This window comes from Lissotriton vulgaris, chromosome 11 (assembly GCF_964263255.1).
Source record: "Lissotriton vulgaris chromosome 11, aLisVul1.2, whole genome shotgun sequence".
NCBI classification, from domain to species: Eukaryota; Metazoa; Chordata; class Amphibia; order Caudata; family Salamandridae; genus Lissotriton; species Lissotriton vulgaris.
The window spans coordinates 137,368,341-137,393,790 of NC_141699.1; the positions used below are offsets into that span (position 1 = coordinate 137,368,341).

Below are 25,450 nucleotides of genomic sequence, written 5' to 3' on the forward strand. Positions count from 1 at the left end.
GCAACCAGAGGACGGTGAGGAGGACTGGGAGGGGTCTGTGGACCTACTGGCAGACCAGTTGGACTGGAGAGAGGAGTTGTGTGATGCCAGTATTCTGGACACTTCTCCAGACCTTGCCATGCTTTCTCCCCCTACCTTGGCTACGGAGGAGGGAGCCTCTTACGCTGTGGTGTTGCATAGGGCGGCTGAGGCCTTGAAGCTTGAGCTTCCTACGGTGGAGGTCAGGACTAACCTCCTGACAGAGGTGCTTCAACCAGCAGCTGCCTCTTCAGAGCCCCTGCTGCCGTTCTGCCCGATGCCACCACCTGACCCCTGGTGACCGAGTTTTCCTCTCCCAACACCCTACCCCCTAGAGCTTGGTGGTCCAAGCCTCAACTTCCAAGGGTGCATTCCCTATAGCTCCACCTGATAGGGAAGAAGCTGGATCACCTTGGGAAGATGTTTTCTTCTGCCAGCTAAGGACTACGGTCGGTGAACACTGCATGTCTCTTGGGCCGTTACACCCATTTTGTGTGGGACACGGTCGCGCAGGTGCTGCCACAGTGCCTGGAGGAGGCCCAGACCGTGCTCTAAGGTGCAGTTGCTGAGGGTAGACATGTAGCGAAGTTCACCATACGATGTGGGCTGGACACCGGCGACTCGCTAGGCAGGATGATTTCAACATCTGTAGCCCTGAGACGCTACGCCTGGCTATGGTCCACTGGCTTTTCGGGTGATGTCCAATCAACTCTTTTGGACATGCCCTTTGATGGCCGACGTTTTTGGCGACAAAGCAGACAACACGCTCAAGTGCTTTAAGGATGCCAGGTTCTTGGGCCTCGCTACCGCCACTTGCCCCGCGCAGTCTGCTTTTCGCCCCTTTCGTGTCTATCGAAGGGGTGCCCCGCCACATTCCCCCATGAGCCACAGGCCTGCGCAAGCTGTCCAGCCTCTGCGCGACCGGGACGTGGGACCCAGCGTCGTGGGTCTGGGGTCAAGCTGGTGGGCCAGTCCACCAGCGCCCCCTCTACAGAAGCCACCAAACCCTCCTGGTCCGACCTTTTCAGGGCCACCAGTTGCCAGTGGGCGGCGGATTCGCCATGACCTCCCCCACTGGTTCAACATCACATCGGACAGATGGATTTTGCAGATAGTCCACAGGGGCTACTCCCTCCCCTTCGAGACTACCCATCCCTCCATGCCACCTGTTTTACACCACATGTCAGAGGATCACTTGGCCCTTTTCCGTCAGGAAGTTACAGCTCTCTTGGCCAAGGGAGCCATTGAGCAATTTCCGTGCCAAAAGTAGGGCTTTGTTGTTATTCCCACTACTTCCTGGTACCCAAAAAGGACAAAGGCATGCGTCCTATCTTGGATCTCAGCGACGTCAACTGCTTCCTCTGAAAGGAGATGTTCAAAATGTTGACAGTGGCTCAGGTCTCGTCTGCCCGCAACCCTGGAGACTGGATGGTAGCGTTGGACTTGCAGAACGCCTATTTTCACATCTGCATCCTGCCTGCCCACCACTATTACCTACGGTTCATGGTAGACCACAAGCATTTTCAGTTCACCGTGCTCCCCTTTGGCCTTACCAGCGCCACTTGGTTGTTCACGAAAGTAATGGCGGTGGTCGCAGCTCATCTATGCAGATCAGGGGTTTCAGTCTTCCCCTATCTCGACGACTGACTGTTGAAGGCAAGTTCACCCTAGGCTGTCTCCCACCTCCAGACTACGGCTGACCTCCTGCATTCCCTGGGGTTCACTATTAACGTGCTGAAGTCACACCTGATTCCCTCTTAGACGCTCTTTTTCATCGGGGCAGTTCTGGATACAGCTCAGTTTCGGGCCTATCCTTCCAAACAGTGAGTCCGGGACATTTGGGCTATGATTCAGATCTTTCAGCCATTGTCGTGGGTTTCAGCCAGGAAGACTTTGAGGCTGCTGGGACTCATAGCCTCCTGCATCCTGCTGACCACCCATGCCAGGTGGTATATGTGGGCTACGCTGTGGGACCTGAAGTTCCAGTGGGCGCGGCATCAGGGAAACCTGTCCGATTACGTCCAGATCTTGGAGAGCACTGCACAACAATTGCAGTGGTGGCTCACGAATCAGCATTGGGCCAGCAGCAGATCACTCTCCCTTCCCCATGGTGACAGATGCGTCCCTCCAGGGTGGGGGCAGCCACATGGGAGAGGAAGAGATCAGAGGCCTCTGGTCTTCGGCGGAGTCCGGGCTCCATATCAACCTTCTGGAGCTTCAGGCGATTTTTCTTGCACTGAGGCATTCCTCCCCTCTGTCAGGGGGAATGTAGTGCAGGTGTTCACGGACAACACCACCACCATGTGGTATTGCAACAAACAGGGCGGGGTGGGGTCAGGTCGTGGACCCTATGTCAGGAGGCTCTACGCCTCTGGACATGGCTGGAACGTTATGGTATTTCTGAGGTTCTTCTCTTTCTTCTTTCTCTTGCCCAGCAGGGCTCTGCTCTGGGCACTATCAAGGGCTACCTTTTGGCCATTTCAGCCTTTCTGAGGCTTCCAGGTCAGCCTTCTCTTTTCAAGTGCCCTGTTGTACAGAGATTCTTAAAAGGCATTACACATATGTTCCCTCCTGTTCCTTACATAATGCCTCAGTGGGACTTGAATCTTGTTTTGACCTACCTCATTTGCGCTCCCTTTGAGCCACTTCACAAATGTCCCTTACGTCTTCTGACTTTGAAAACTATCACCTCAGCGAGGGGAGTGAGTGAGCTTCAGGCTCTTTCTTGTAAGTCTCCTTTTCTGTTGGTTCATCCGGACGAGGTTGTGCTCCGCACTCGTCCTTCTTTCTTGCCAAAGGTTCTCCTTGACTTCCACATCGGGCAGACTATCCCTTTGCCCACTTTCTTTCTGCCTCCGCATCCTTCCAGAGAGCAAAGGGGGCTCTACCGTCTGGACCCAAAACGTGCGCTCTCCTTTTACCTGTATTGCACACTAGCCTTCCGGGTGGATGAACAGTGCTTTGTTGGCTAGGCAGGCGCCAAGAAAGGCCGGTCTGTCTCCCGCTGGGTCGTCTTGTGTATCCAGGCCTGTTGTTCTATGTCTAAAAAGGAACCTCCGGTGGGCCAGCGCGCCCATTCTACCAGGGCAACAGCAGCCACTACAGCATTGGGACGTGGTGTCCCCCTGCAGGACAGCTCTCAGGCTGCCAATTGGGCTTCACTGCACATCTTTACAAAGCGTTATTGCCTTGACAGTTAGGTCCGGAGGGACGGCTTCTTTTGCCGTTCTGTTCGCCTTGACTTTCTGGTGTAATCTTATTTGCGTATCCACCACCGGGGTTTGTATTGCTGGGGTATCTATTCTAAGGTAGGAATCTATCGCTTAACGTGTCTCTATCTGAAAGAAACAGGTTAGTGTTAGATTCCGTACCTTAAAATATCCCCAGGCGTCAGACTGGATCCGGAAAGTTTTGCGTAGTAGTACCCCTGCTCGTCGGTAGGCGTCATCTGCAGCTTCGCATCCGTCTGAGTCGTGTTCGCCGGGATGACATCGTCGGAGTACTTAGACGCCGCCCTCGCGCGCTGACATCAGTTCAGCTTTATTCCGCACCAGCAAGCGCAGATCCGGGAAGAGCAGTACTCCTAGTTATGTTTTTTTTTTGTCAAAGATGTTTATTAAATTTTCGTAAACAATTCATGGCACAATCCGCCCAAGTTCCCACGCAGTGGCGACCAGCTCAAGGATTAGACCGGCAATCGAACGAAGAGGAAACCCACCGGACTAGAGTCACATACCCCGGCCCAATGTACATAGCTAATTACAGGTTACAGATTCTGGGAAAAAAAACGGGTACTCCGAGTAATCCTTCCCGGACTAATTGTCAGTGGTAAATCCTCTAGTTCCCACCTCTCCAAGGAGGAGCTAAAGGTCCTGATGGGTCTATCTGTGGTCAAAGTCCATGCTCGACAGTAAACCGGATCGCCCCCCTGGGGTTCAGAAAGCAGTAGAAAAAAAAACGAGAACACAAGAAAGAAGCATGGTGGTAGTTGCAGCCATGATGTAACAATAAATTGAACTCTCCCCCCCCCCCCCTCCCTCCCCATAAAACTTCCCCCCTCCCCCTTCCCCCCCCCCCCCCCCCCGCCCCGGTGGTGGCAGCGGTGTAGATTGGGGTCCTAGAAGTGGGACGACCTAGAGCTGGAAGAGATGTAGGGCCTGCACTGTGGGTGGGCACACCGCAGAAGGCAACCCCTGGGACAGAAAGGTGACCAACGGACCCCACTTGAATTCAAAGTTTTTGAAGTCTTCACGGAAGATATCCGACATACGTTCCAGACTGAGGAGCCTCCTGAGACGGGAATGCCACAAGGACATCGCCGGGGCCTCTCTTCTTCCAGGCCGCTGCTATGGTGGTTTTGGCCATCCCTAAACAGAGCCACATAATTCTTTTGTCCGCTCTCGTTTGCTGCTCTAGCATAGGGTCACGGACCCCCAAAAGAGTTCCAATCATGGAGGTCGGTATAGGGTACCCCAGTAAGTCCTTTATCTGCGCTAGTATTTCCTCCCAAAATGGCCTGATGGCAGGACAGTCCCACCAGATGTGCTGAAAGTCTCCCAGCAGACCACACCCACACCAACACCTATCTGACGTGCCTGGGAAGATCCGAGCTAGTTTGGATGGATATAGGTACCAATCCATCATTGTCTTTAGTTGCGCCTCTCGTAAATCTGCAGATAGGTTGAATTTGAAGATATCGGACCATAAGTGCAACCACTCTTGGTCTGTGATATCCCGCTGGGCCAGTCCCTCCCACATTGACATGTATCGGGGTCTAGGAGTCGGTGACAAAGACAGCAGGTGTTTGTACAGGAAGGATATGGCCCCTTTCACGGTGGTAGATTTAGCTAGGAAGGCTTCCAATTTAGTGAGGGATCTGGTCGCACCCTCCCGCACCTGGGGACCCAAGACCCAGTGTAGCATCTGTGTGTGGTGGAAGTGCTCAGAGTCCCCTATCCCATAGTCTCTCTTGCAGTTCTCGAATGTGAGGGGATCATAGTTGTGGAACAGATGGGTCAGAGCCAGACAAACCCCCCTCCCTCCAGGAATCAAATGGTCCTACATGAAGTGCAGGGGGGAAAGCCGGGTTAAAATGGAGAGGGGTGAAGGGCGAGGGGAAGGAAGTCCACCCGTCCAGTAGGGCCACCGAGTCCCAGACCTTCAGAGTGGTACGAGTGGGAGTGCTAAGGTAGGCGTTCTTGGGCCTGTCCTGTTTCGCCCGCCAAATGAGGTCCCAGATCGTTCTGCCCGCTACACTACGGTCCACATGGAGCCAGTGTTTCTCTGATTCTTCCTGTGACCATTCGGTTAGACCTAAGTTGGGCTGCCTTATAGTAAAGTTGTATGTCTGGTAGGCCAGCCCCTCCCTCCCTCTGGAGGCATCGAAGCAGATGAAAAGAAAAACGGGCTCGCCCACCCTGCCAAACAAATCGCAGGATCATGGCCTTCACTCTCCGAAAGAAGTCCTTATCCATCTCTATGCGCAGTGCTTGGAATAAATACAGCAGTTTGGGAAGGAGAGTCATCTTAACGGCGTGGATCCGCCCCAGCCAAGAGAGGAATAGTGGTTTCCACTTCGTGCGCTCTGCTTGAATGCGCAGCAGGATAGGCGGGAAGTTAGCGCCGTATAGGTGCTCCACTTTCGATGTGAGCTGTACTCCCAGGTACTGAAGCGAGGAGGAGGCCCAAGACAAGGGTGTCAATGTCTTAAGGTGACAGGCCTCAGCAGAAGAGAGAGTGAGGTTAAGTATGTAAGATTTGGTCAGGTTGACTTTGTATCCCGCTGCATCTTCAAAGCGGCTCAGAACAGCCTGCAGGTGTGGGAGGGATGACTTCGGGTTGGAGAGGGACAGGAGGACGTCGTCCGCAAAGAGGGATATTTTGGGGGTCTCGCCCGTGAATGGGAGACCTTCAATGCCCGGGTGTTCTCTGACGGCTATAGCCAAGGGTTCAATACTAAGGGCGAACAATAAAGGGGACAGGGGACATCCCTGCCTAGTGCCTCTGCAGTGGAAGAAGGGAGCAGATTGGACGCCGTTCACTGCGACTCTGGATCTCGGTAACCGATAATTGGCTTGGAGCATTTGAATAAATTTGGGGGAGAAGCCAAACGCCGTGAGTGTTGTCATGAGAAAGTTCCAATCAACGCGATCGAAGGCTTTTTCGGCGTCGAGGCCGACCAGGATAGCCGGAATTTTAAATTTGTTCGCCTTTTCGATTAGATGAATAATGCGTCGAGTGTTATCGTGCGTTTGGCGACCCGCAATAAAGCGCGATTGGTCAGGGTGGATGATGAGCGGCATAAGGCTGTTGAGCCGTTTAGCCAGGATAGAGGAGTAGAGTTTGGCGTCTATATTCAAGAGTGCAATAGGCCGGAAGGAGGCACAAAGGGTGGGATCTTTTCCCGCCTTAGGAATCACCGAGATCACTGCCTCGGCCATAGAAACCGACGTGTCCCCGTCTGAAGCCATTTGGTTGAACAGCCTAACCAGGTGGTGGCCTAGGTCGGGAGCAAAAGTTTTATAAAAAAAAGTGCAGTGTACCCATCCGTGCCTGGTGCCTTGTGGGATTTCAAAGCTCTGATAGCAGAAAGTACTTCTTCCAGCGTGATCGGAGCAGTCAGCTCCTCATTCCAGGCTGGGGAGACTTGCGGAATAGGTAGATTCTGGAGGAAGTCCCGCTGTGCGGTCGGGTCCAGGGCATCTGCAGAGTACAATGCTCTATAGAAGTCCCCGAAGCGGGTCGCTTTGTCCTTGTCTCTGTGGGTGAGTGCCCCTGAGGTGTCCTGAATACCCCCAATGTACTCCCGCTCCCTTTTGTCTCGCAGCTGCCTCGCGAGGTGTTTCCCTACCTTATTGCCTTGGGTGTAGGAGAGGTTACGCAGTTTAAGAAGAGTGAACTCGGCTCGGTTATTATAAATGGCCTTGAGTTTGCCTCTGATGGCCGTGAGGTTGTGGAGTGTTTATCTGGTGGGTGTGAGTTTGTGGGCACCTTCAACGGACGTCAGTTCCTCCTCCCGTTCTTCCCTCTCTTTCGCCCTACGTTTATTCAGAGCGGAATTGAGGGCAATACACTTACCCCGAATCACCGCCTTAAGGGCGTCCCATGTGTTGTATTCAGAGGTGTCTGCTGGGTGGTTATGTTCGTAAAAATCCCTGATAGTCTCCCGCAGGAGGGTGCATGAGTCCTTATCCCGAGAAAGAGATGCTGGGAAATACCATCGGGCCGGGGAAGAGGCATTGCCTAGCCAGGACAAGCAAATAGAGTATAAACCGTGATCAGAGACTGATATGGGGAATATCTTAGCCTCTCTGAGGCTGCCCTGTAGGGACTGGCTAGCAAAGATGTAATCCAGCCTAGAATAGGAGTGACGGACGTGGGAGAAGAAGGTGTAGTCTTGGGTGTGTGGGTAAAGGGTGCGCCAGGTATCCAATAGTCCCATGTCAGTAATAAGCCCTTGAGTATCAGGATGGAAAGAGCCCAGACCAGAGCAACTAGTATGTGTGCTGTCAAGTGTGGGGTGCCAGACTAAGTTGAAGTCGCCTAGTACGAATAGGGGGCCTTCGGCAAAATCCGTTATTTTACCCAGGAGAGTATTCAGGAAGTCTCTCTGTCCGCTATTGGGGGCATAGAGCGTCACAAAGGTGCACATCTTCCCCTTCAGCCGGCCTTTCACCATCAGCCACCGGCCATCCTTATCAGTTAGTATATCCAGGGGCTGAAAGTGAGCGGAGGGACGAAAAAGGAGTGCCACCCCCCTGTGCTTGGTAGGAGCAGAGGATCTATAAATGAGCGGGTATGCCTTATGTTTCAGGTGGAATTCCTCGGCTTTCTTTAAGTGGGTTTCTTGTAGTGCAAGTATATCTATATGGTGGTCTAAGATGTATTTCCAAACTTTATGCCTCTTCTGGGGGGAATTAAGCCCCTTAACATTCCAGGTACCTATTGTGACCCGCATTGCAGTATGTGCACCAGGGTAACCATCTTAGCAAGACCACCCGGGTTCCCCGACTGGTACCACCAGACTCTGCTCCCCTCTCCCGTAGGCCAGACAGCATCCCGGTCACTATTATGCCCGCCATCCCCCTTAAGGTGCATTGGAAAGCTCCGCTGTGTCCCCTCCATCCCCTGCATCCCCAACCCCTTTGCTCTTCAGGTCCTGCCAACACATGGAGAATTAGTAGCCACCACCAGATTTCCCTCCCTCCCCCCCCTTCCCCAGAACAAAAAACAAGTTGATCAACCATAACCAAAATTGTAGAACTTTGCGCAGCCACCCCGTGGGGCGGCCCACCTCACTCATAGGCAGGTGGGAACCACGGGCTTTGGGGCCTGGACCGCGCGGCATCACAGCGGTAGTAAGTTAGTCATTGGAACAGCAAATCACTTACATAGCGATCCATTCAGCACAGCGTCCGTCACCCGGGAGAATGAGACTGTCCCCGGCGGCCCATATGGCATGAAGGTGACCTGACAGTCAGAGGTGGCCCGCCATAGTCTCCGCGGTCACTCCCTGAGTTGAAAAAGAAAGACAACGCTTATCCAGCAGGCCATCAGCCATTTCTCTTAGTCGTAGCTTGCGACCAAGGCGAGGTGGAGGCTGCATTCCTCGGCGGGGACTTGGATGCATCCGGCACAGGGTCGCCCTCCTCTGTCGGCAGCCCCAGGAGGCGCAGACCCTCTCCCAGGGAGGTGATGTGATGTTGTTTGTTTTGGAGCTCAAAGCTCAGACCAAAGGAGTATGTCCACCTATATTTAACACCATAGTCGTGGAGCTTGGATGTGATGGGACGGAGGGCCTGTCGTCTCGCCAGCGTGGACGGAACGATATCCTGAAAAATGGAGCACGTAAAGTTCTGAAAGGAGATGGAGTCTTTAGCCCTTGCAGCCTGCAGGACTTTTTCCTTCACTTTAAACGAGTGGAATTTCGCCAGTATATCGCGTGGACGCCGCCGATCACCTTTTTTGGGGGGGCACTCTGTGCACTCTGTCAAGCTTTATTTTAAGCACCGTGGGGTGGAGGATCTCCGCAAAGAGGCCCTTTATGAATGCTTCCAGGTCGGGGCCCTCCGCGCCTTCCTCAAGGTCTTTGATGCGGACATTTTCCCGCCTTGCGCGATTTTCCAAGTCTTCGGTCTTTAGCTGCGCCTGCAGGAGCTGCTCCTTCAAGGACCTGACGTCGTCTTGGCATTTCCCTAGGGCCTGGCTGTGCTTTTGGTGGCCAGCCTCCAGGTCGAGCACTCTCGTACCCACTGAGTCCACATCTTGTTGCAGGGAGGTCATGCGTTCCGTGATATCCGAGCGTAGTTGGTCAATAGAGGACTTCATGTCTTGGCTCAGCTCCTTTCTCAGTTCTGACTTGAACTCCTTAAACAGGGATTGGAGGTCCGCTTTGGAGAGGGCCATGTTGGCTTTTTCGGTGGAGCCCCGGAGCGCCGGCCTGGCGTCAGTTGGGACGAAGAAATCCGAGACCCTGCCTGACCCTTTAGTCGAGCCCCTCTTCGGCGGCATAGGGAATAGGGTCGCTCACTCCGTTGTAGCCACTTGCGCCCGCCACGACTCTAGCAACCCCCAATCTATAACCTCGATAGAGGGGTGTGGGCACCAGCTGAATACGAAAGTAGGTGGCGGACTCTGGCAGGCTTTGGTGGCTCTGGTGGACCCGGTGCACTCGGCTCAGTCGGCGCGTCCCCTTGCACCACTAGCTTCTTGGGCCGACATGCCGTTCAGCGCGACCTCTCGAGGCTTCACGGCGCAGGCCCCGCAGGACTGCCTTCCTCCCAGGAATCGCCGCTATTCTGGGCTGCCAGCATACATGGATCGTCTGTGCTGTGCTGGTGGGGGCTACGCATATAGGTGAATCGAGCGCCGGGGTGCAGGGAACCCATAGAGCCCCTCGTGGCTAGGTTTCATCCAGAATGTCCCGGCGGCCGCCATCTTAGAGTTAGGCATCCGGGGTGCCGTCTCTAGGTGTCTCAGAGCCAGCCTGGCGGCAGAAGGACAGCAGTGGGATCCCCCAGGTACCTGGCAGCTCCGCTGGTCCGCAGCCTGTCCCACGGAGCAGTGTAGACCTCGGCCGGGGCTCCCGGCAATCCTCCCGTCTCACGCTCCGGCCGCCATTTTGCGGGCAGAAGCCCGCGCCGGGATGGTGCTCGAAAAGCGGATCTCCGGGGCCACCACAGACAGATCCGACGCTGCTCACTGCTCCCCGTACATTCCGCCGTCCAAAGCGCTACAGGACGGTGAGTTCAGTGCCGTTTTGCCGCTGGAAAGGGCCCGCTGAGTGCCGCGCAGCCTGGGAGCCGAAGCAGGTCACGTCTGCTCGGCCATCTTGCCCGGCCACGCCGTCCCTAGTCATGTTTTTAGTAAACTTTTCTATACCTTTTGGATCTTCTCGAGTCGATCTCGACACTCGGTGCCGATAGGGATGCCAGGGTTCAAACCCTGCGACGACTGTAGCTGCATGACGTCGGTTACCGACCCCCACCATCGGTGCCTTTACTGCCTCGTGCCGACCATGATGACAAGTCGTGCCCCGACTACCGGTCCTTGATGTCGAAGGCTAGGCGGGAGCGGTCCGTAAGGTCCTTGAGCTCCGGCAGTCGGCCCCGCGCCGCTAGAGGTCCTAGTCCAGGAGGAGATCGAGGGACCGGTCGTGGGGCCACAGTCATCACAGCTCGGCGAGTTGACACCACTCGTCGGGCTCCAAGTCCTCCGGTAAGTCGAGGCACAAGAAGTCGAATAAGCGGCATCACTCTTCCAACTCCCCCTGACGCTCGCGCGACACGGGGGTTCAGGTGACACCGCCCACGTGGCTCCGCAGGCGCCACGTCCAGCTCCACACCCGCCGGTCCCTGGACTGCATGCGACGCCGGAGATCAGCTCCTTCCTCACAGCCATGAGGTCACGCTTCCCTCCGTCGGAACCCACCGAGGCGCCTTCGGGCCCTGCGGGTGCGTCTGGGAACCCAAGCGGTGGCGCCGTCGACGACTCCGGTCCTGTCGCCGCAGGGTTCCTCAGGATCCAGGCCTGGATCCATGACCACGCCGGTCGACCTTTCGACCCCTCCACTGGCGCCGTCACCAAGGGCGTCGCCCCCGATCCCCACCCCGGTCCGGGTCCGGCTTCGGCGCTGATAGGTGAGCCCTTTACCGACGACCCGGCTCCATCATTTATTCCTGACTTTCAGGAGATGGATGACGAAGGGGGTTGGGAGGGGTCTGAGGACCCTCTGGCAGTGCAGTGCCAGTTGAGCCAGAACTGGGCAGACTAACTGGGAGAGGCCAGTGGTCTGGACACTTCGGCGACACTGGATTTGTCTCCCCTCCTACTGTGGCTACGGAGGAGGGGGCTGCTTCCAGCGTGGTGTTGACTAGGGCAGCCAAGGCCTTGGCTCTTGAGCTCCCTGTTGCAGCCGTGAGGACTAACCTCCTCACTGAGGTGCTTAAACCGTTGGCAAGCTTTTTGGAGCCTCACCTGGTGTTCAACGAAGCCCTCACTGACGTTCTCTTGGGCACCTGGTGCAAGCCCTCTACAGGCCTCCCTGTAGATCGGAATGTGGTCCGGCTCCAGGCAACCCCAGTATCCTGTCCGTTCACCCCACCCCTGAGAGCCTGGTGATCCAGGCCTCAACCACCCAGACTGTATTCCTGACCGCCCCTCTGGATCGGGAATCCAAAAGGTACAATCAGTTTGGGAAGAAACTGTTCTCACTGCGTTTGGGGTTGCGGTCTGTCAACACCGCCTGCCTTTTGGGCCATTACACCCACTCTCTGTGGGATACGGTTGCGGAAGTGCTGCTGCAGTGCCTGGCGGAGGTTCAGGCAAAGCTTACCCAAACCCTATCAGAGTGACGGGACGCAGCACGCTATTTCATTCGGTGTGGACTGGATACCAGGGACTCGCTATGCAGGGCGATTGCAACCACGGTGGCAGTTCGCCGCCATGCCTGGCTGAGGTCCGCCAATTTTTCAGGGGATGTCCAAGCCTCCCTTATGGACATGCCCTTTGATGGCCGTCGCCTTTTTGGCGACAAGGCAGACAGCGCACTGGAACGTTTTAAGGACTCCAGGGCTACGGCCAGTCCTTGAGCCTCGGCCAACGCCAGCAAACTTCAGCATTTCGTGGCCAATGAAGGGGCGCCCCCTCACGTCCAGCTACCCACAGGCCGCAGAACCAACCTCAACGTGGTCGCAGATGTGGTAACCACCGTGGTGGTGCCGGGGGACACCAGCAAGATCAGTCCACACCCACCCCTCTCGTGACTACAAAGACTTTTTCTAAGAAGTCAACAACCTGCAATCATCCGAGCCAAATACCAGGTGGCGATCTAGTGCTAAGTGTACAACTCTGCAGCTCTACATGCCAAGAAAAGATGCATACTGGTAAGTAGCATTTTCCTTATCACCACAGAATATTTCTTGTGGTGAGCCACCTGGCAGGGTCTTAGAATGCCATGGCAGATGAGCTCAGCTGTTGGTGCCTAGCAGATCAAGAATAGCAGTTACACAGGTATTCACAAAGACAGAAGTGTCACAAAGACTCTTCCACGTATTCAGGGAACTTTTGCTAGATCGGTTTGCCACTGCTGAGAACGTGTAATGTCAGCACTTCTGCACGTTGGAGTTTGTAAGGCATCTCTTGCTTAAAAACTTGTTCTGCCGATAGCACTCCTGCCCAGAGTTTTCAAGAAGATCAGGACCAACTGAGCCCAAGTCATCCTAGTGGCTCCAGATTGGGCTTGGAGAGTATGGTAACAAGAACTTCTGGTTTGAGCATCTGTCATCCGAGCTGACTGCCCCTCCGGGAGGACCTGCTGTGGCAGAAACCGGGTAGGGTTCTGCATTTAGGCCTTTGCGATCTCCACCTTCATGCTTGGAGATTGAGTGGTGACTGATTACCACCTATTCCTGTAGATTATTATTTTGACTGCCAGACATCCCTCAACGAAAACTGCATATGGCTGTGGTTTATGGCGAATGTTGTGGTTTGGTATGGTACCCGCTGGATTGCCTCCAGGCCAAGTTTTCTGAAGTTCTATTGTTTTTTTCTGTCTCTCGTCCGGCAAGGTTTTGCTTTGGGCATGGATAAATGTTATTTTTCGGTCTTCTTACGGTTGCCAGATCAGCACTTCTTGTTTAAGTCACCAGATGTGATGAGATTTTTAGAAGGACAATAAACATGTATCTGATAGACTACTAGCCGCAGATTCCTTAACGTAGAATTATCCCCAGGCGTGAGACTAGAACCGGAAAAGATTTCTGCCGCAGCATCCCTGCGTGCCGGGATGACGGCACCACGTGACTCCGCCCTGACGTAGTCCGTGCTGGTGACATCAGCAAGCATACAGAAGTCCCTCCCCGGCGCGTCTACGTCAGTTTTTTCTTTTTCCGCTTGCAAAGTGGATCCGAATTACTGTCCTGGCCTGTTTTCAGGCTGTCCATTCTCTTCTTACGCTTTGGCATTTGGCAAGCTTCCGAGGACCGGTTTCTGGCATTCCAGCCGTCTTCAGCCCGGCTTGCTTGAATCCATTGGCAAAGTGAGCAAGGGAATCACGTCTGAACATATCCTGCCACACTTATGGTGGCCAAAAGCAGTACAAAACGGGGTCCTCGGAAGCTTGTTTCCGGTCCAGGGAAGACATGGCTTGGCAGTTCGGGCTGGACTGTTCCCATGAGGCACAGGGTCAGACTGATTTGCATATAGCCATGTCTGAACTGGGGTGGCAGAGTGGGCTAAAGAACGGTGATGGATTAAACCCAGATCTTTTGACTGGGTGTGAGTGTTTGATTGATTCAGATGCTCCGCCAATCACCACCCCCTTTTGTACTGCTTACTGCTGAGGCGTCATTCACACTTGTGTTTGGCTTCAAGCTGTTATGGGCTCGGCGGCTCTCTACACTGGGTATGTTTCTCGGTGGAGGGCTTGCCTTATTCCGCCTCTTTACCTTGGGGTCTGTAGGTGGCTCTTATTCCTCTGCGCTGCCTGTGCCTTGGGGCTTCCGGTGGAGGTCCCTGGTGCGTTGACTGGGCTTGGGGTGTTCTGGCCCCCCTCCACGCCCACCCCCTTCGCATTGCTTTCTCCTGTTGGTGAAGGCTGGGTTGCCTCTTTGTAGTTCTAACACATTCCCTGTGGTGCAGGCGTTCCTCCACGATGTTGATGTTCTCTTCAGCTTAGGGCCTGTGCCTTATCCCTGCTGCGGTGGACGGGGATATTTTCCCTGCCCCCGTCGCGAATCCCCTGTTGGGGGGTCTTGGGCTCGTCTGAGCTGGGGGGTCTTCTCGCAGAACCCTCCTCCCCATTGGGGTATGGCTAGGGTATCTATTCTACTTTAAGGAATCTGAAGCTAGTAGTCTCTATCAGATGTACGAGTTACTTACCTTTGGTAACGATGTATCTGTTAGAGACGATTCTAGCCGCAGATTCCTTCACGACCCGCCCTTCCTCCCCGTTTCTGCGAGGACCCTTCTCGGTCTTCTACACTCACCTGCTTCAGGGCGGCTGTCCTCTGTGAGTGCTTTTTTCTTGCTCCCCCCTGGGGTATGCTCGCCTTGTTGTCGTTGCTCCATTCCTTCCTTTCTGGTGATTGGTGGGCGGATGCCTGGTACTTCTGCGCCCATGCATTTGATCTCCAATGTATGGTTCATAGTGCCGCTTGCACTTCTGACTCTTGCTGTCCTTGGGGTTGAGGTCCCTTGGCTGGGTCTCGACCCCGGTCATTTTTAGGAGCTGTCCCCTGCTGGTGTTGTTGGGGGATGAATTGTCATTGTGCTTCGATTCTGGCCTTTGACCCTTTCTTGGGTCTGGGTGGTGGTTGCGGATTTCTTCATCTGCTGTGCCCTTTTTTCACATGCTTTCCGTTTCCAGGGAGGCTGTTCTGTCGGTTGCAGGCTTCCTTCCAGTAGCTGCGCTCTATTCTTTCGTTCCATGACTTGGTACCTTAGTGCCTGGCACTATTCTGGATAAGCTGTTCTTCGCCTTTTGTTTCTTTCCTTTCTGTATAGCTGGGTTTTCGCACACCGTTCCAGTATTCTCACAGTTTTGGTCGTGATGGCTCCGCGTTGTGGCGCGTAAAGTTCCCTGAAGAAAACTGACGTAGGAGCGCCGGGATGGGACTTATCTATCCTCGCTGACGTCACCGGCGCGGACAACATCCGGGCGAAGTCAGGTGGTGCCATCCCCCCAGCGCGCAGGGATGCTGTGGCAGAAAAGTTTTCCAGATCCAGTCTCGCGCCTGGGGATAATTCTACGTTAAGGAATCTGCGGCTAGAATAGTCTCTACCAGATACATTGTTCCCAAAGGTAAGTAACTGGTTCGTTTCTTCCTCCTCCTTTTGTAATGTCCCAATGGGACCTGATCTAGTCTTTACTTATTTTATGTGTTCGAGCTGCTTCACTGCTGCCTCCTTACTATCAAGACAATGTTTCTCGTTGTCATCACCTCTGCACGGCGTGTCATTGAACTTCAGACTCTGTTAATCCACCATACACCACCTTCTTCCCAAACAAACTGGTTATGCGGACTCTGGCATCCTTTCTGCCTAAAGTTGTGATGCTGTTCCACATCGGCCAAACCATCACCCTGCTGACATTCTATGCTCCACCTTACCCCTCTAAAAAGGAAGGGTGACTCTTAACTCCTTGACCCCAAGAAAGCACTGAGTTTCTAGATAGATCCTCCTAAAGAATGCCATTTGGTCAGCCCTTTGTGAGGTTCTCTGGTGCGAAAAGAGGGACTGCTGTGCAGGAGAGAACTAACTCCTGCTGGATTGTTCTCTGCGTTACAATCTGCTACACGCAGGCTAAAAAGCAACCATTGTAGGCTAGGCGTGCTCATTTTGCCAAGACCAAAGTTTCTACCACTGCATTAGCGAATGGAGTCACTGTCCTAGACATTTGCTAGGTGGCTGCGTGGGAGTTTCTCCCTTTATTCACAAAGCACTGCTTTCTGGATAGCCGGGCCAGGAGGGTCATTTTGCCTCTTCGGTCCTGCAGGACGTTTTATTTTGAATCCATCCACAGATCCGCCTCCAAATTGATACTGCTTTGGTATCTATTCAGAAGGCGAGGAATCTGTGGCTAGAAGTCTCTATCAGAGAAGTACAAGTTACTTAAGTTTAGTAACGCTCTCTCTGGTAGGGACTCTAGCCACAGTCCTCACTGTTCTGTGATTTGACTCTGCTCCATAATAAGAACCCAAATCTAGAAATCAGCACACTGGTTATGTCAATATGCTTTTAGGCTCGGCAACTGGGGATGCAGACAGTCTCGAAAAACAACTATATAGGCTCTGCAAGTCATTTCAGCAGTGGGACTGCATCATTGTGGAGCCACACAGGCATCACCTGCCGGTGCACAGATGAACAGCTGAAAAGCTTCTGTATCCAGTCTTGTCACCAGGGAAATATTTGAAACGTGAGGAATCTTTGGCTAGATGGTCTCTACCAGAAAGAACGTTACCAAAGGTAAGTAACTTTTTCTTTCAGTGAACCCTACACTATTTTTCATAAGAATATGGTTATTCCTGAGCATGCATTCAAGTTTCATCCCTTTGGTGGTTTTGGGACTTGCAAGCTACTCATTCATTTTCACTCGCAACAGTCTTTGAGGATTTCCTTGCTTGCAGAAAGTCCTTTGTGCACATAAGAGGTTAAGATTGCTTAATATTTTCCTCGCAAAAAAATACATTATTAAAGCCGATCAATTGTGAGTTATGGGCAGATTAATCGGGGTTGTGTCACTTCACCCTCCGCATCTTATTTGATCATAAAGCTAATATGAGGAAATGGGGTGCATTATTTGGTGTGGTTGAGCGACCCCACCGTGTAATACACTTAACCCCTTTAGGACCAGCATATTTAATTTGTGAAACTGAGGTGCCGGGTTTTTAGGAACCCGGTGGTGCCAGGGGATAACACCCGAAGACCTCTGAGTTCTCCCTGTTCCGGACCACAGAAACACGGAGTCTTCTAGGTGAAGTCAGAGATCGAGTTTTATTGGCTGCAACCAAGTAATTAGTGTCCTAGAAGTACAACAGCACGGGATGTAGATTCTCAGGAGACTGTTCGTTTTTACAGAGCCAGCCTTCTCCTTTTATACAAAAATAACAGCTGCAGGCAAGAATTCTTCAGTTTACAATACGGTCATATACATATTTCCACAATAAAGCAAAAAGCAAAGTCATGACGGCAAACCCACATTTTCGATGTCCAGTTTGTGATAGATGACCCAGCTCGGCCCAGAACTACCATCAGATATCGACGAAACCCCAATAAAATCGGGCACCTCCTCATCTTAAAACCGGCCATAAACAAGAAACATGGACAGGTGTATGTGTGTGGATAACATGGTTTGTATGTAGTGAATGGTTTATGGCATGTTGTGCCTTGATGCTATCTTACTCGGCCACTGGGCGAGGAACTGCCCGAACAGGTTTGGCTGGAGGCAGTGGAGTCAGTTCGGCCAGGTCATGGGGAAGTCAGCTAAGGTGGACGTGTCCTTTCAGATCAAACTCGGCCTTAATCAAATGACTATATGAGGGCAAGCCACAAGATGGATGCCGTTCACAAAATGGAGTCCGAGGGTTCGAGACGGAAACCATGATTTAAGGGTGATAGCATCACTCAATCAGGACGCAAATGCATAGGGATAATGTCCTAATCATTACCGGTCTGTAGACACCAAATTCGTCATGGTACGACGATATTTTGTGACACGAGTGTTGGGCCTCGGTACCATATTATAGGAGGGTCCAGATTTTCAGAACCACAAAACCCTTAGCTCAACCCTGGGTAGCTGTGACTCTGAGCAGTCAGGCATAAACAAAGGAACAAGTGTTAAGCATTTAAACAGCACCAAAACAATTGAAGGAATACACAAGACTCTCAAGAAATCGGCAGCTATGTATAAAAATAAACTGTATTTATGCATACTAGAAGACACCACAACAAAACAATTACTTGAGGCTTCTGGCGATACGGCATTTACAATGTATAGTAAATATGCACTTTTTCACACAACCACGAACAAGTATTCACTTAGTTCCAGGCACTTTTATCCTCTTGCTATAGATTTCTATTGAAGTGGTCCTGATGCCAGGGATACAGGATTACTCAAGATGCTCAAGGATACTGTGGATGCGATGTGGTCGACTGGGGTCTTTCTGCTGGGGCTACTCAGTTCACGAACTTGGTGAGGCTGTCCTGGCCACAGAGGTTGACGACGCTTAGTCCTAGTACAAGTAGTGTTGCGATTGGGCTACCAATCATACACTATGCTGGTTACAGCAGGATCAATCTCTGGGCAATTATTTGTCTTCTGGGCAACCAAGCTGCACTCCAATAACTCTCCTGGGTCCAGCAGACTGGTGCATCTTTGAGCATTGGGTCCTGGTCTCTGGTGCTGTGCAGAGTGCCAAAGATCTGGTCTACTAACTTGCCCCAGCAGGCTTTTTGGCCTGTAGTCTGCCGGTGTTGTGAACAGGAAGTCGGCCAACTGGCCCATGGAGTTTCTTGGTTGGGCTGGGCTTGGTAAATGACTTCTCCACAAGCAGGACTCGGAAGGCACAGTCTCTTCTCCTTTGATAACCGCAAAGTTCAGCAGCTGCAGTCCACATCGGTGCAGCCTCTCTTTATCGGGTCCTTGGTGCAGTAGTCCAGTCTTTTTCCAGTCCTCTTCCCCAGTCCCAATAGATCTGAGTTCTGGGTGCCCTTTCTATGCTCAGAAAATGTCCTCTGGGTAGGATGCGGTTGGTAGCCAGTGGGCTACCAGATTCCCTCCCTCCTGATGACCACTTCCTGAAAAGTGTGGCATCTAACAATCCCAGGATACACCATTCTGCCCACTTTCAACATGGCTAAACCCCTCTCTTAGCATACAGAGCTCCATAGTTCAACCCAGAGGTGTGGCTACCAATGGGGCTTACACACCTTTGGAAAGCAGGATTGGCTACTGGTTTCCCCTCTTCTTCTAGACTGCCAGCCTGTCTACCTCAATAATCGCGCATCAGCATTTAACCAGTCTAGGCTGGCCTGTGTGTTAGCCTCCTGGTCTGGGCACATCTCCATGGCCCCCTGCAAACTCAGACTGGGCTGTATTACACCAACCCTGCTGCCAGTGCAGCTACTCTTTCCGTTCTCACTCAGCTCTATCCCAGCAGGATCGAACAGATGTTAGCCTGAAACAAGCTTAATTGCAACAAACCAAATGGGTCCTCGTCCAGCAGCTGTCACTTTTTTTTAACCTTACTCTGCCGGCTCTTTTACAAACACACATGACGTCTCCGAGTCACCACACAAACCTGCAGAGCTGTGCGCAAGGACACTGCCATCACTGTCTGCAGACTGCAGTAAATTATGTGTCCGAATACTCAGACACACCGGAGCTAAAATGGCATCCAACTCCAACTCATGTGCCAGAAGCAGTCTGTCTCGCACCACAAGTCAAGTCTGCACAGGCTCAAATTCTTGCCTTCCCGCCTGGAGCCAGTCTACCACACCCTTTCCCAACTCTTCACAGGGTGGGGTGTGTCCACCCTGTGACAAGTTGGGAAAGGGTGGACCCACCCTGTGACGAGTTGGTAAAGGATCAGGTGACCATGCTCTCCACTCCTTGATTGACGTGAAGGCTTAACACTAGAAGGGCTTGCATCTGAAAAGCCTGGGGCTAACTTTACCCCCACATCATCAGAGTGTGGAGACTGGGCCTTGATGCTCAGTCATTGTCTAGCTGATAACCTCACATGCCACAGGCCTTTGAGATGGTCAGTCCGGTAAATACTTAGAATTTGAGCCCACCCAAGGGGAGCAACGCAGGTGTAAGTAGTGAAACTGCTGCAAGGCATGTGTCTGTACAAGGGTTATTTTTGCCCGAAGCAACAACACGGTGAGTGAGGCAGCAAGAGCCCCCAGTTCTAGCAACTTACAAGTGTGTATATTTTGAATTAAAAGAATTTAAGCATTCTATAGTTGTGACGTTTTTGCTGTAAACGTAAAGGAGGCGGAGGCCCAGCGTCCTTGGACAGAAAATTTCTGCTGCTTCTCTGCTAGACCTTTGTGGGAAGGGCATGATAGTTTTTTTGCTTCCCGCACATTTTTAATGGGTTTTGATTGCCACTCTATTTTATGCTTATATCAATTGAGATTTCTTGAAGAAGAAAGAAAATTTTACTGTGATCCTCTGCTTCTACAAGGGAATCTCACCTAACATCTTAAACCACCCACCACTTATTGGAAGTATCAAAGTTTATTGCTTTTTTGCCAGGTTTCCAAGCCACCGTACAAGAACGGGAGCATGTTCCATGGACTTTTGATAGGATACTGGTGTGGAGTGTGCTTCCTTAAGGGAAACGCATCCGTCTTCCACTATGCACAAGACAATAAGATATCCAGCTATGTTACCCATTTTCTTTTATTTTCACATAAAAATTGCTTGTGAAACGTATTAATCATGTGACAATTCATTAGAATTGGCTGGGTTTTAAAAAAAATGTTTTAAAGAAAAAAAAAACTTGATTAAAAATGTACTGCGTGAAAAAGCAATTGTTGCGAGAAAGGTAACGATGTATTTGTATTTTCTTTTGTGGTTACTAAGTTTGATTTAGTCGTTGGTGTATTGCAGATTGAGACTTAATGAGTTGATAACATGATTGAATGGTAATAAAACATACCAATGTAGTGTTTGTTTGGCAGGTACCTTCTGAGGATGTCAGACCTCATTGGACTGAACAGTATGACTCTTCAGCTGATACTTGTACCCATGCATATTGGTTAGTATATTCATTATTTATACTTTTTTTTGTTCAAAATGTTAGCACTAGTTTGTTTTTCCTGCTAAACCATTGGTAATGTAATGGTTCTTGTATCTCACTTTACATACCTCTTAGCCCATGTGAGACCTTCACTGCTTTCCAAATAGTCATAAATAGCTACTTTTTTTGTTTGATAGAGGGTTTATTTAGAGTGGTGTGTATGAGGAGAAAGTTTGTAGAATGTAGAAGTGTTGGATGAGTGCAATGTAATTCTTTCAGCAAATGTGAAGTTTGTGGAGCAGCTCAGAGGTTTGGGAGGAATTAATTTGCACATACCCACCATAGTTGACCTATAAAGGTTATTTGCTTTGGCAAATGGGAGTATTATTAGGAAAACGATCATTCCATTAAGGAATGGCAGGTGTGTATTCAAAGGATAACCCAAGATCCTACAGTACTTGGTCCCTGGTCTGCTGCGTTGTTCCGTCCAGGGTTATGGTTGTCCATGAGACATACTAAATAACATTTAAATACTGCCAAAGATATCTTGGCTGCTTATTTAGTAGGTAATTCTCTGCCTCATCAGGTCACATGCTTTTCTAAAATGTTAAAACTTGTTAGTTGCTTCTGACCTTTGTGTGTGCACAGTGAAAGAAACATTTAATCTGATAGAGACATCTAGCTGCAGATTTCTTACCTTTGAATTCCCTTGCATGTGCCATCAGGTGGCTCCATTTGGCTCTCCATGACGACGACTATGATGTCACAGTACCTATATAGGCGCACCCCAGGCTTGTGGATGTCAGTTCTTTTATTTCTGTGCCAGTTAAGCGGCGATCTGAGAAGAGCTACCCTCTGATGCTTTTTGATAGGCTTTTTCTCGACTTTTGTCTAATTTGAAAAAAAAATCCTTCATGTGCGTGGATATCTTCAAGGAAACAGGGTTTAAGCCATGCAGTGCTTGTCACCGCATGATTTGTTACCAACACCCCACTTAGTTTGCCTCAGGTCTCTCGAGTGCGACCATGATTCAAAGTCGTGCTCGGACTGTCTGGTTATGGCTCCGAAGGCCTTGTAAGAGTGGGCTAAGAAGCTCATTGCAGCCCGGCTGGCGACATTCTCCAAGTGTCCGCAAGGTCTCAATTGAAGAAGAGGACGCTGTGGGACAGCTCCCAGAGCCCAAAGTCCTTTTCGTCCCACTCGATGTCTTCGGGACACTAGGGGAAGAGGCAAAAGAAGTCGTCCAAGGGGACTTCATCTTTACCTCGGCTGTCACCCGTCGACGAAAAAGGTAAGGAGCACTGACGCTCTAGGCCCAGTTCTTCGGAGCCGGAGCCAGGGTCGACTTCACTCCTCCTTTTCTGGGATCTGGAGCGACCGCGCTCAAATTAAAGAGTTTTACGAGGCCATCCGCCACGTATTTTAGCCAGCCGACCCTTCTGGTGAGCCCTTGGGCCCCGTGGGGTCTGAAGGGTCCCTATCAGGTTCGACACCGTCCGCTTCGGCCATGGCACTGGTGAAGGATCTGGGTCCGCACCGGTCATGCCATCGCGATCTCAAGCATCAGACCTGTAGTTGGTGCCACTGGTACCCACCGGCAGCACCAGCCCCATCTTTATCCACGACGACACAGAGTCGGACCACATCGCTCGCCGCTGATTATGCCTCCGATTGAACCCAGTGGTCCTATGTTGTTGCCTGAACACTTTAAGGATCTTGGGTCCGGGAGAGGAATTGGAGGCGTCTATGGACCCTTTGAACACATGGATGGCTCTGCAGTTGGACTGGTATGGTTAACTTGGGTAAGCCAGTGGACTGGACACTTTTCTAGATACTAGTATGCTCTCTCCACCAACTGTGGCTATAGGGGAGGGGGCATCTGACGCCATGGTGTTTAAGAGGGCACCCAAAGTACTAGATCTGCCCTCCGTGCAGGTCAGGACTAATCTGACTGAACCCTGCTGGTTCAAAACCTGGGAGGTTCTCGGAACGCCAGGTCAGACAAACTCAGCCGTCAATGCCTAGCAGATCACAAATGGCGTCTCTAATTAGAGGTGGCGCTAGGTCTCTTTCAGCAGTGGGGAGAACCTTGGTCAGATTTGTTCGCCTACGAAGAGAACGTGCATTCTCATCAATACTGCACGCTCGAGTTTCCAAGGTGGCTATCGCTTGGTAACGCCTTTCGGCACAAGTGGAGTTCAGGCCTACTTTATGCCTTTCCACCCATACCACTGCTGCCCATGGTTCTGTAGAAGAAGATCTGGTGCGACCGAGCCTAAGTCATCCTTGTGGCTCAGGACTGGGCGAGGAGTCTGGTATCCAGAGCTCTGAAAATGAGCATTGAGCCTCCGATCAGGCTGCCCTTTAGGGAGGATCTTCTGTTGCAGAAGCAGGGTAGGGTTCTCCACCCAAACCTGTCAGCTCTGCGCCTCCACATGTGCAGATTGATCTGCAGCAGTTGATGACTTTTTACCTTCCTCCCAAAGTATGTATCTTGGTGACGGCCCTCCACTAAGATGGTATACGCCTGCCGTTGGCAGAAGTTTGTATTATACTGTACAGAAAGGTCTATTGACCCTCTTTCTGCCTTCTTCCACTGTCTTTTTATTCATTCTAACTCTTGCCCAACAGGGCTCTGCTTTGGTAACTTTTAAGGGTTATCTTACTTCAGCTGCCACACCAACTCTCTTAAAGTCTCCAATGGTAACGAGCATTGGAATAGCAATAGGTCTCTCCTTTGGGCCCTATTAAGTGTTTAGCCAGAGATTTTGGTAATGTCTTTAAGGTTTTGCTACCATCTAAGCATTTACGGATTCACATTTTGCTACTGTCTTACGAGTTTCTGAGTTTGATGGTGTCACAAGGTCTCTCAGCACGCACTGTCTGAATGAAAAATACATTTAGGATTGACTTGCCTAATTTTTTTGGGTGTTTTTTCTCCAATTTTAAAAATCTCACTTTTGATTGAAAACACTAAAAAAAATGGAAAATAAATGCCGTAATGTCACCCCATGTAACGGGGCTCAGTTTGCCGACCTCAGAAGGACGGGAGGCAGTGTGGCCTACCTGAGAAGTGATCCTGTGGCTGGCATGCTATGCAAAAGTTTCTGCAGTGCACGCATTAACCCACTAAGCTCTCTGTATCTTCCAGATCTTTCCCGATGGCTTGGCCTCCACGGGACCCGGGCTCACTTCCCCACAGGGTCCATTAGAGTGCAGCGGGCTAGTTTACTTGGCAGCTGTGCCGAGTCCCTCATCCGTTTGTCACGGTTTAAAGAAGCTGCCCCCGAAGGGTGCCCTAAAGATAATGAAGGCATCGAAATGCTGCTGCTTGACCTCGGAAACTAACATGAGGCTAAGACGCAGTGGTATTAATGAACGCTACTGCTAGTAAACGCTACTGCTAGTTGCCACAAGCTCTACAGCTGAGAGATCACTACAGCACAGAGACTAAAACTCACCGTACATGCACTGTACACTAACAAAAGACGGTGACGACACACTCACGCTGTGTATGTATATACCAGCGGTAAAGGGAGGAGCCCCGGGCTAAAGTTTCATTTTAGTTTTGAGAAGTTCAGACTTTTATTGAATTTAGAATTCAATTTACCTGTGATTACAGATTTGCATAAATAAATCCACACGCATAGGTCTGCTCAGTTTTAGGTGCCAGTAGTCTATCATTATTTATTTGCATGATTTATATGTTAGCAAGTGTGCTACCATCTAAGCATTTACAGATTCACACTTTGCCACTGTCTTGCATACAAGTTACTGAGTTTCAGATGGTGTCACAAGGTCTCTCAGCACACACTGTCGGAATGAAAATACATTTAGGATTAACTTGCCTAATTTTTAGCATTTGTGGTGGGGTTTTTTTGCAATTTAAAAAAATCTCACTTTCAGCAAGCACGGTCCCGCAAGTGAAAGCGGACCCTGCTAAAAATAGACAAAGAAGAGTGGGAGGGGGTGCAAACATGGAGCGCAGGTTGCAAATGAAAACAAGCAGCTCAAGAGGAGTGGTGGGGGCGGGCACAGGAATGCAGCTGCCGGCTCTGCACGCCGCTGCTTGCTCCAGAGAGAAAAACACAGTGGGAGTCAACATTCTAAAAAGAGGTGGGACATGCACCCGCCAGTAGCTATTTGCATGCTTTCATTCTTGAAAGAAACACCCAAAAGCCAATCCTATGCATGGGGAGAGTCAGACCCACACGGAGTACTTTAGAGTAGTTACAAGACGCCTCTCATAGAGCAGCTCTTGCGCGCTGTGCTAGGCTTAACCTAAAAGAGGCGGGCGCTCATGTTTCTGCCCAAGCCCTTTGTTATGCCGCAGTAGAACCTTTATTTGGTCCTCTCTTACCTTATGTTGGCTTCCTTCAAGCCTTTACATAACTGTCCCCTCCGGCTACTTACACTCAAGACAGCCTTTTTAGTGGTGATTTCATCTGACAGGAGCGGAAGTTAGTTGCAGGCGTTATCTTGCACGCCTCCCTACATGCCTTTTCTGGACAAAGTGGTGCTTCGCACCCGTGAATTAGTCTTGCCAAAGGTTTTGACCCCGTTCCATCTGGGTCAATCCATCACGCTGCCCACCTTCTGTGCTCCCGCACATCCCTCTAAGGAAGAGGAGAGTCTCCAACGACTGGACCCAAAGAGTCTTCGTTCTACCTTGACGGCACAAGAGA

The 25,450-nt window shown here is 51.3% G+C and overlaps 1 protein-coding gene across 1 annotated transcript in view; it reads left to right on the forward strand.

The window, feature by feature from the left end:
- Window positions 1-25,450, forward strand: part of SBNO1 (strawberry notch homolog 1) — a 946,695-nt gene that overhangs the window by 849,151 nt on the left and 72,094 nt on the right. The window contains exon 25 of the mRNA XM_086942451.1: window positions 20,707-20,783. Coding sequence (XP_086798577.1) covers window positions 20,707-20,783 — 77 coding nt within the window. The remainder of the gene's footprint in view (window positions 1-20,706; window positions 20,784-25,450) is intronic.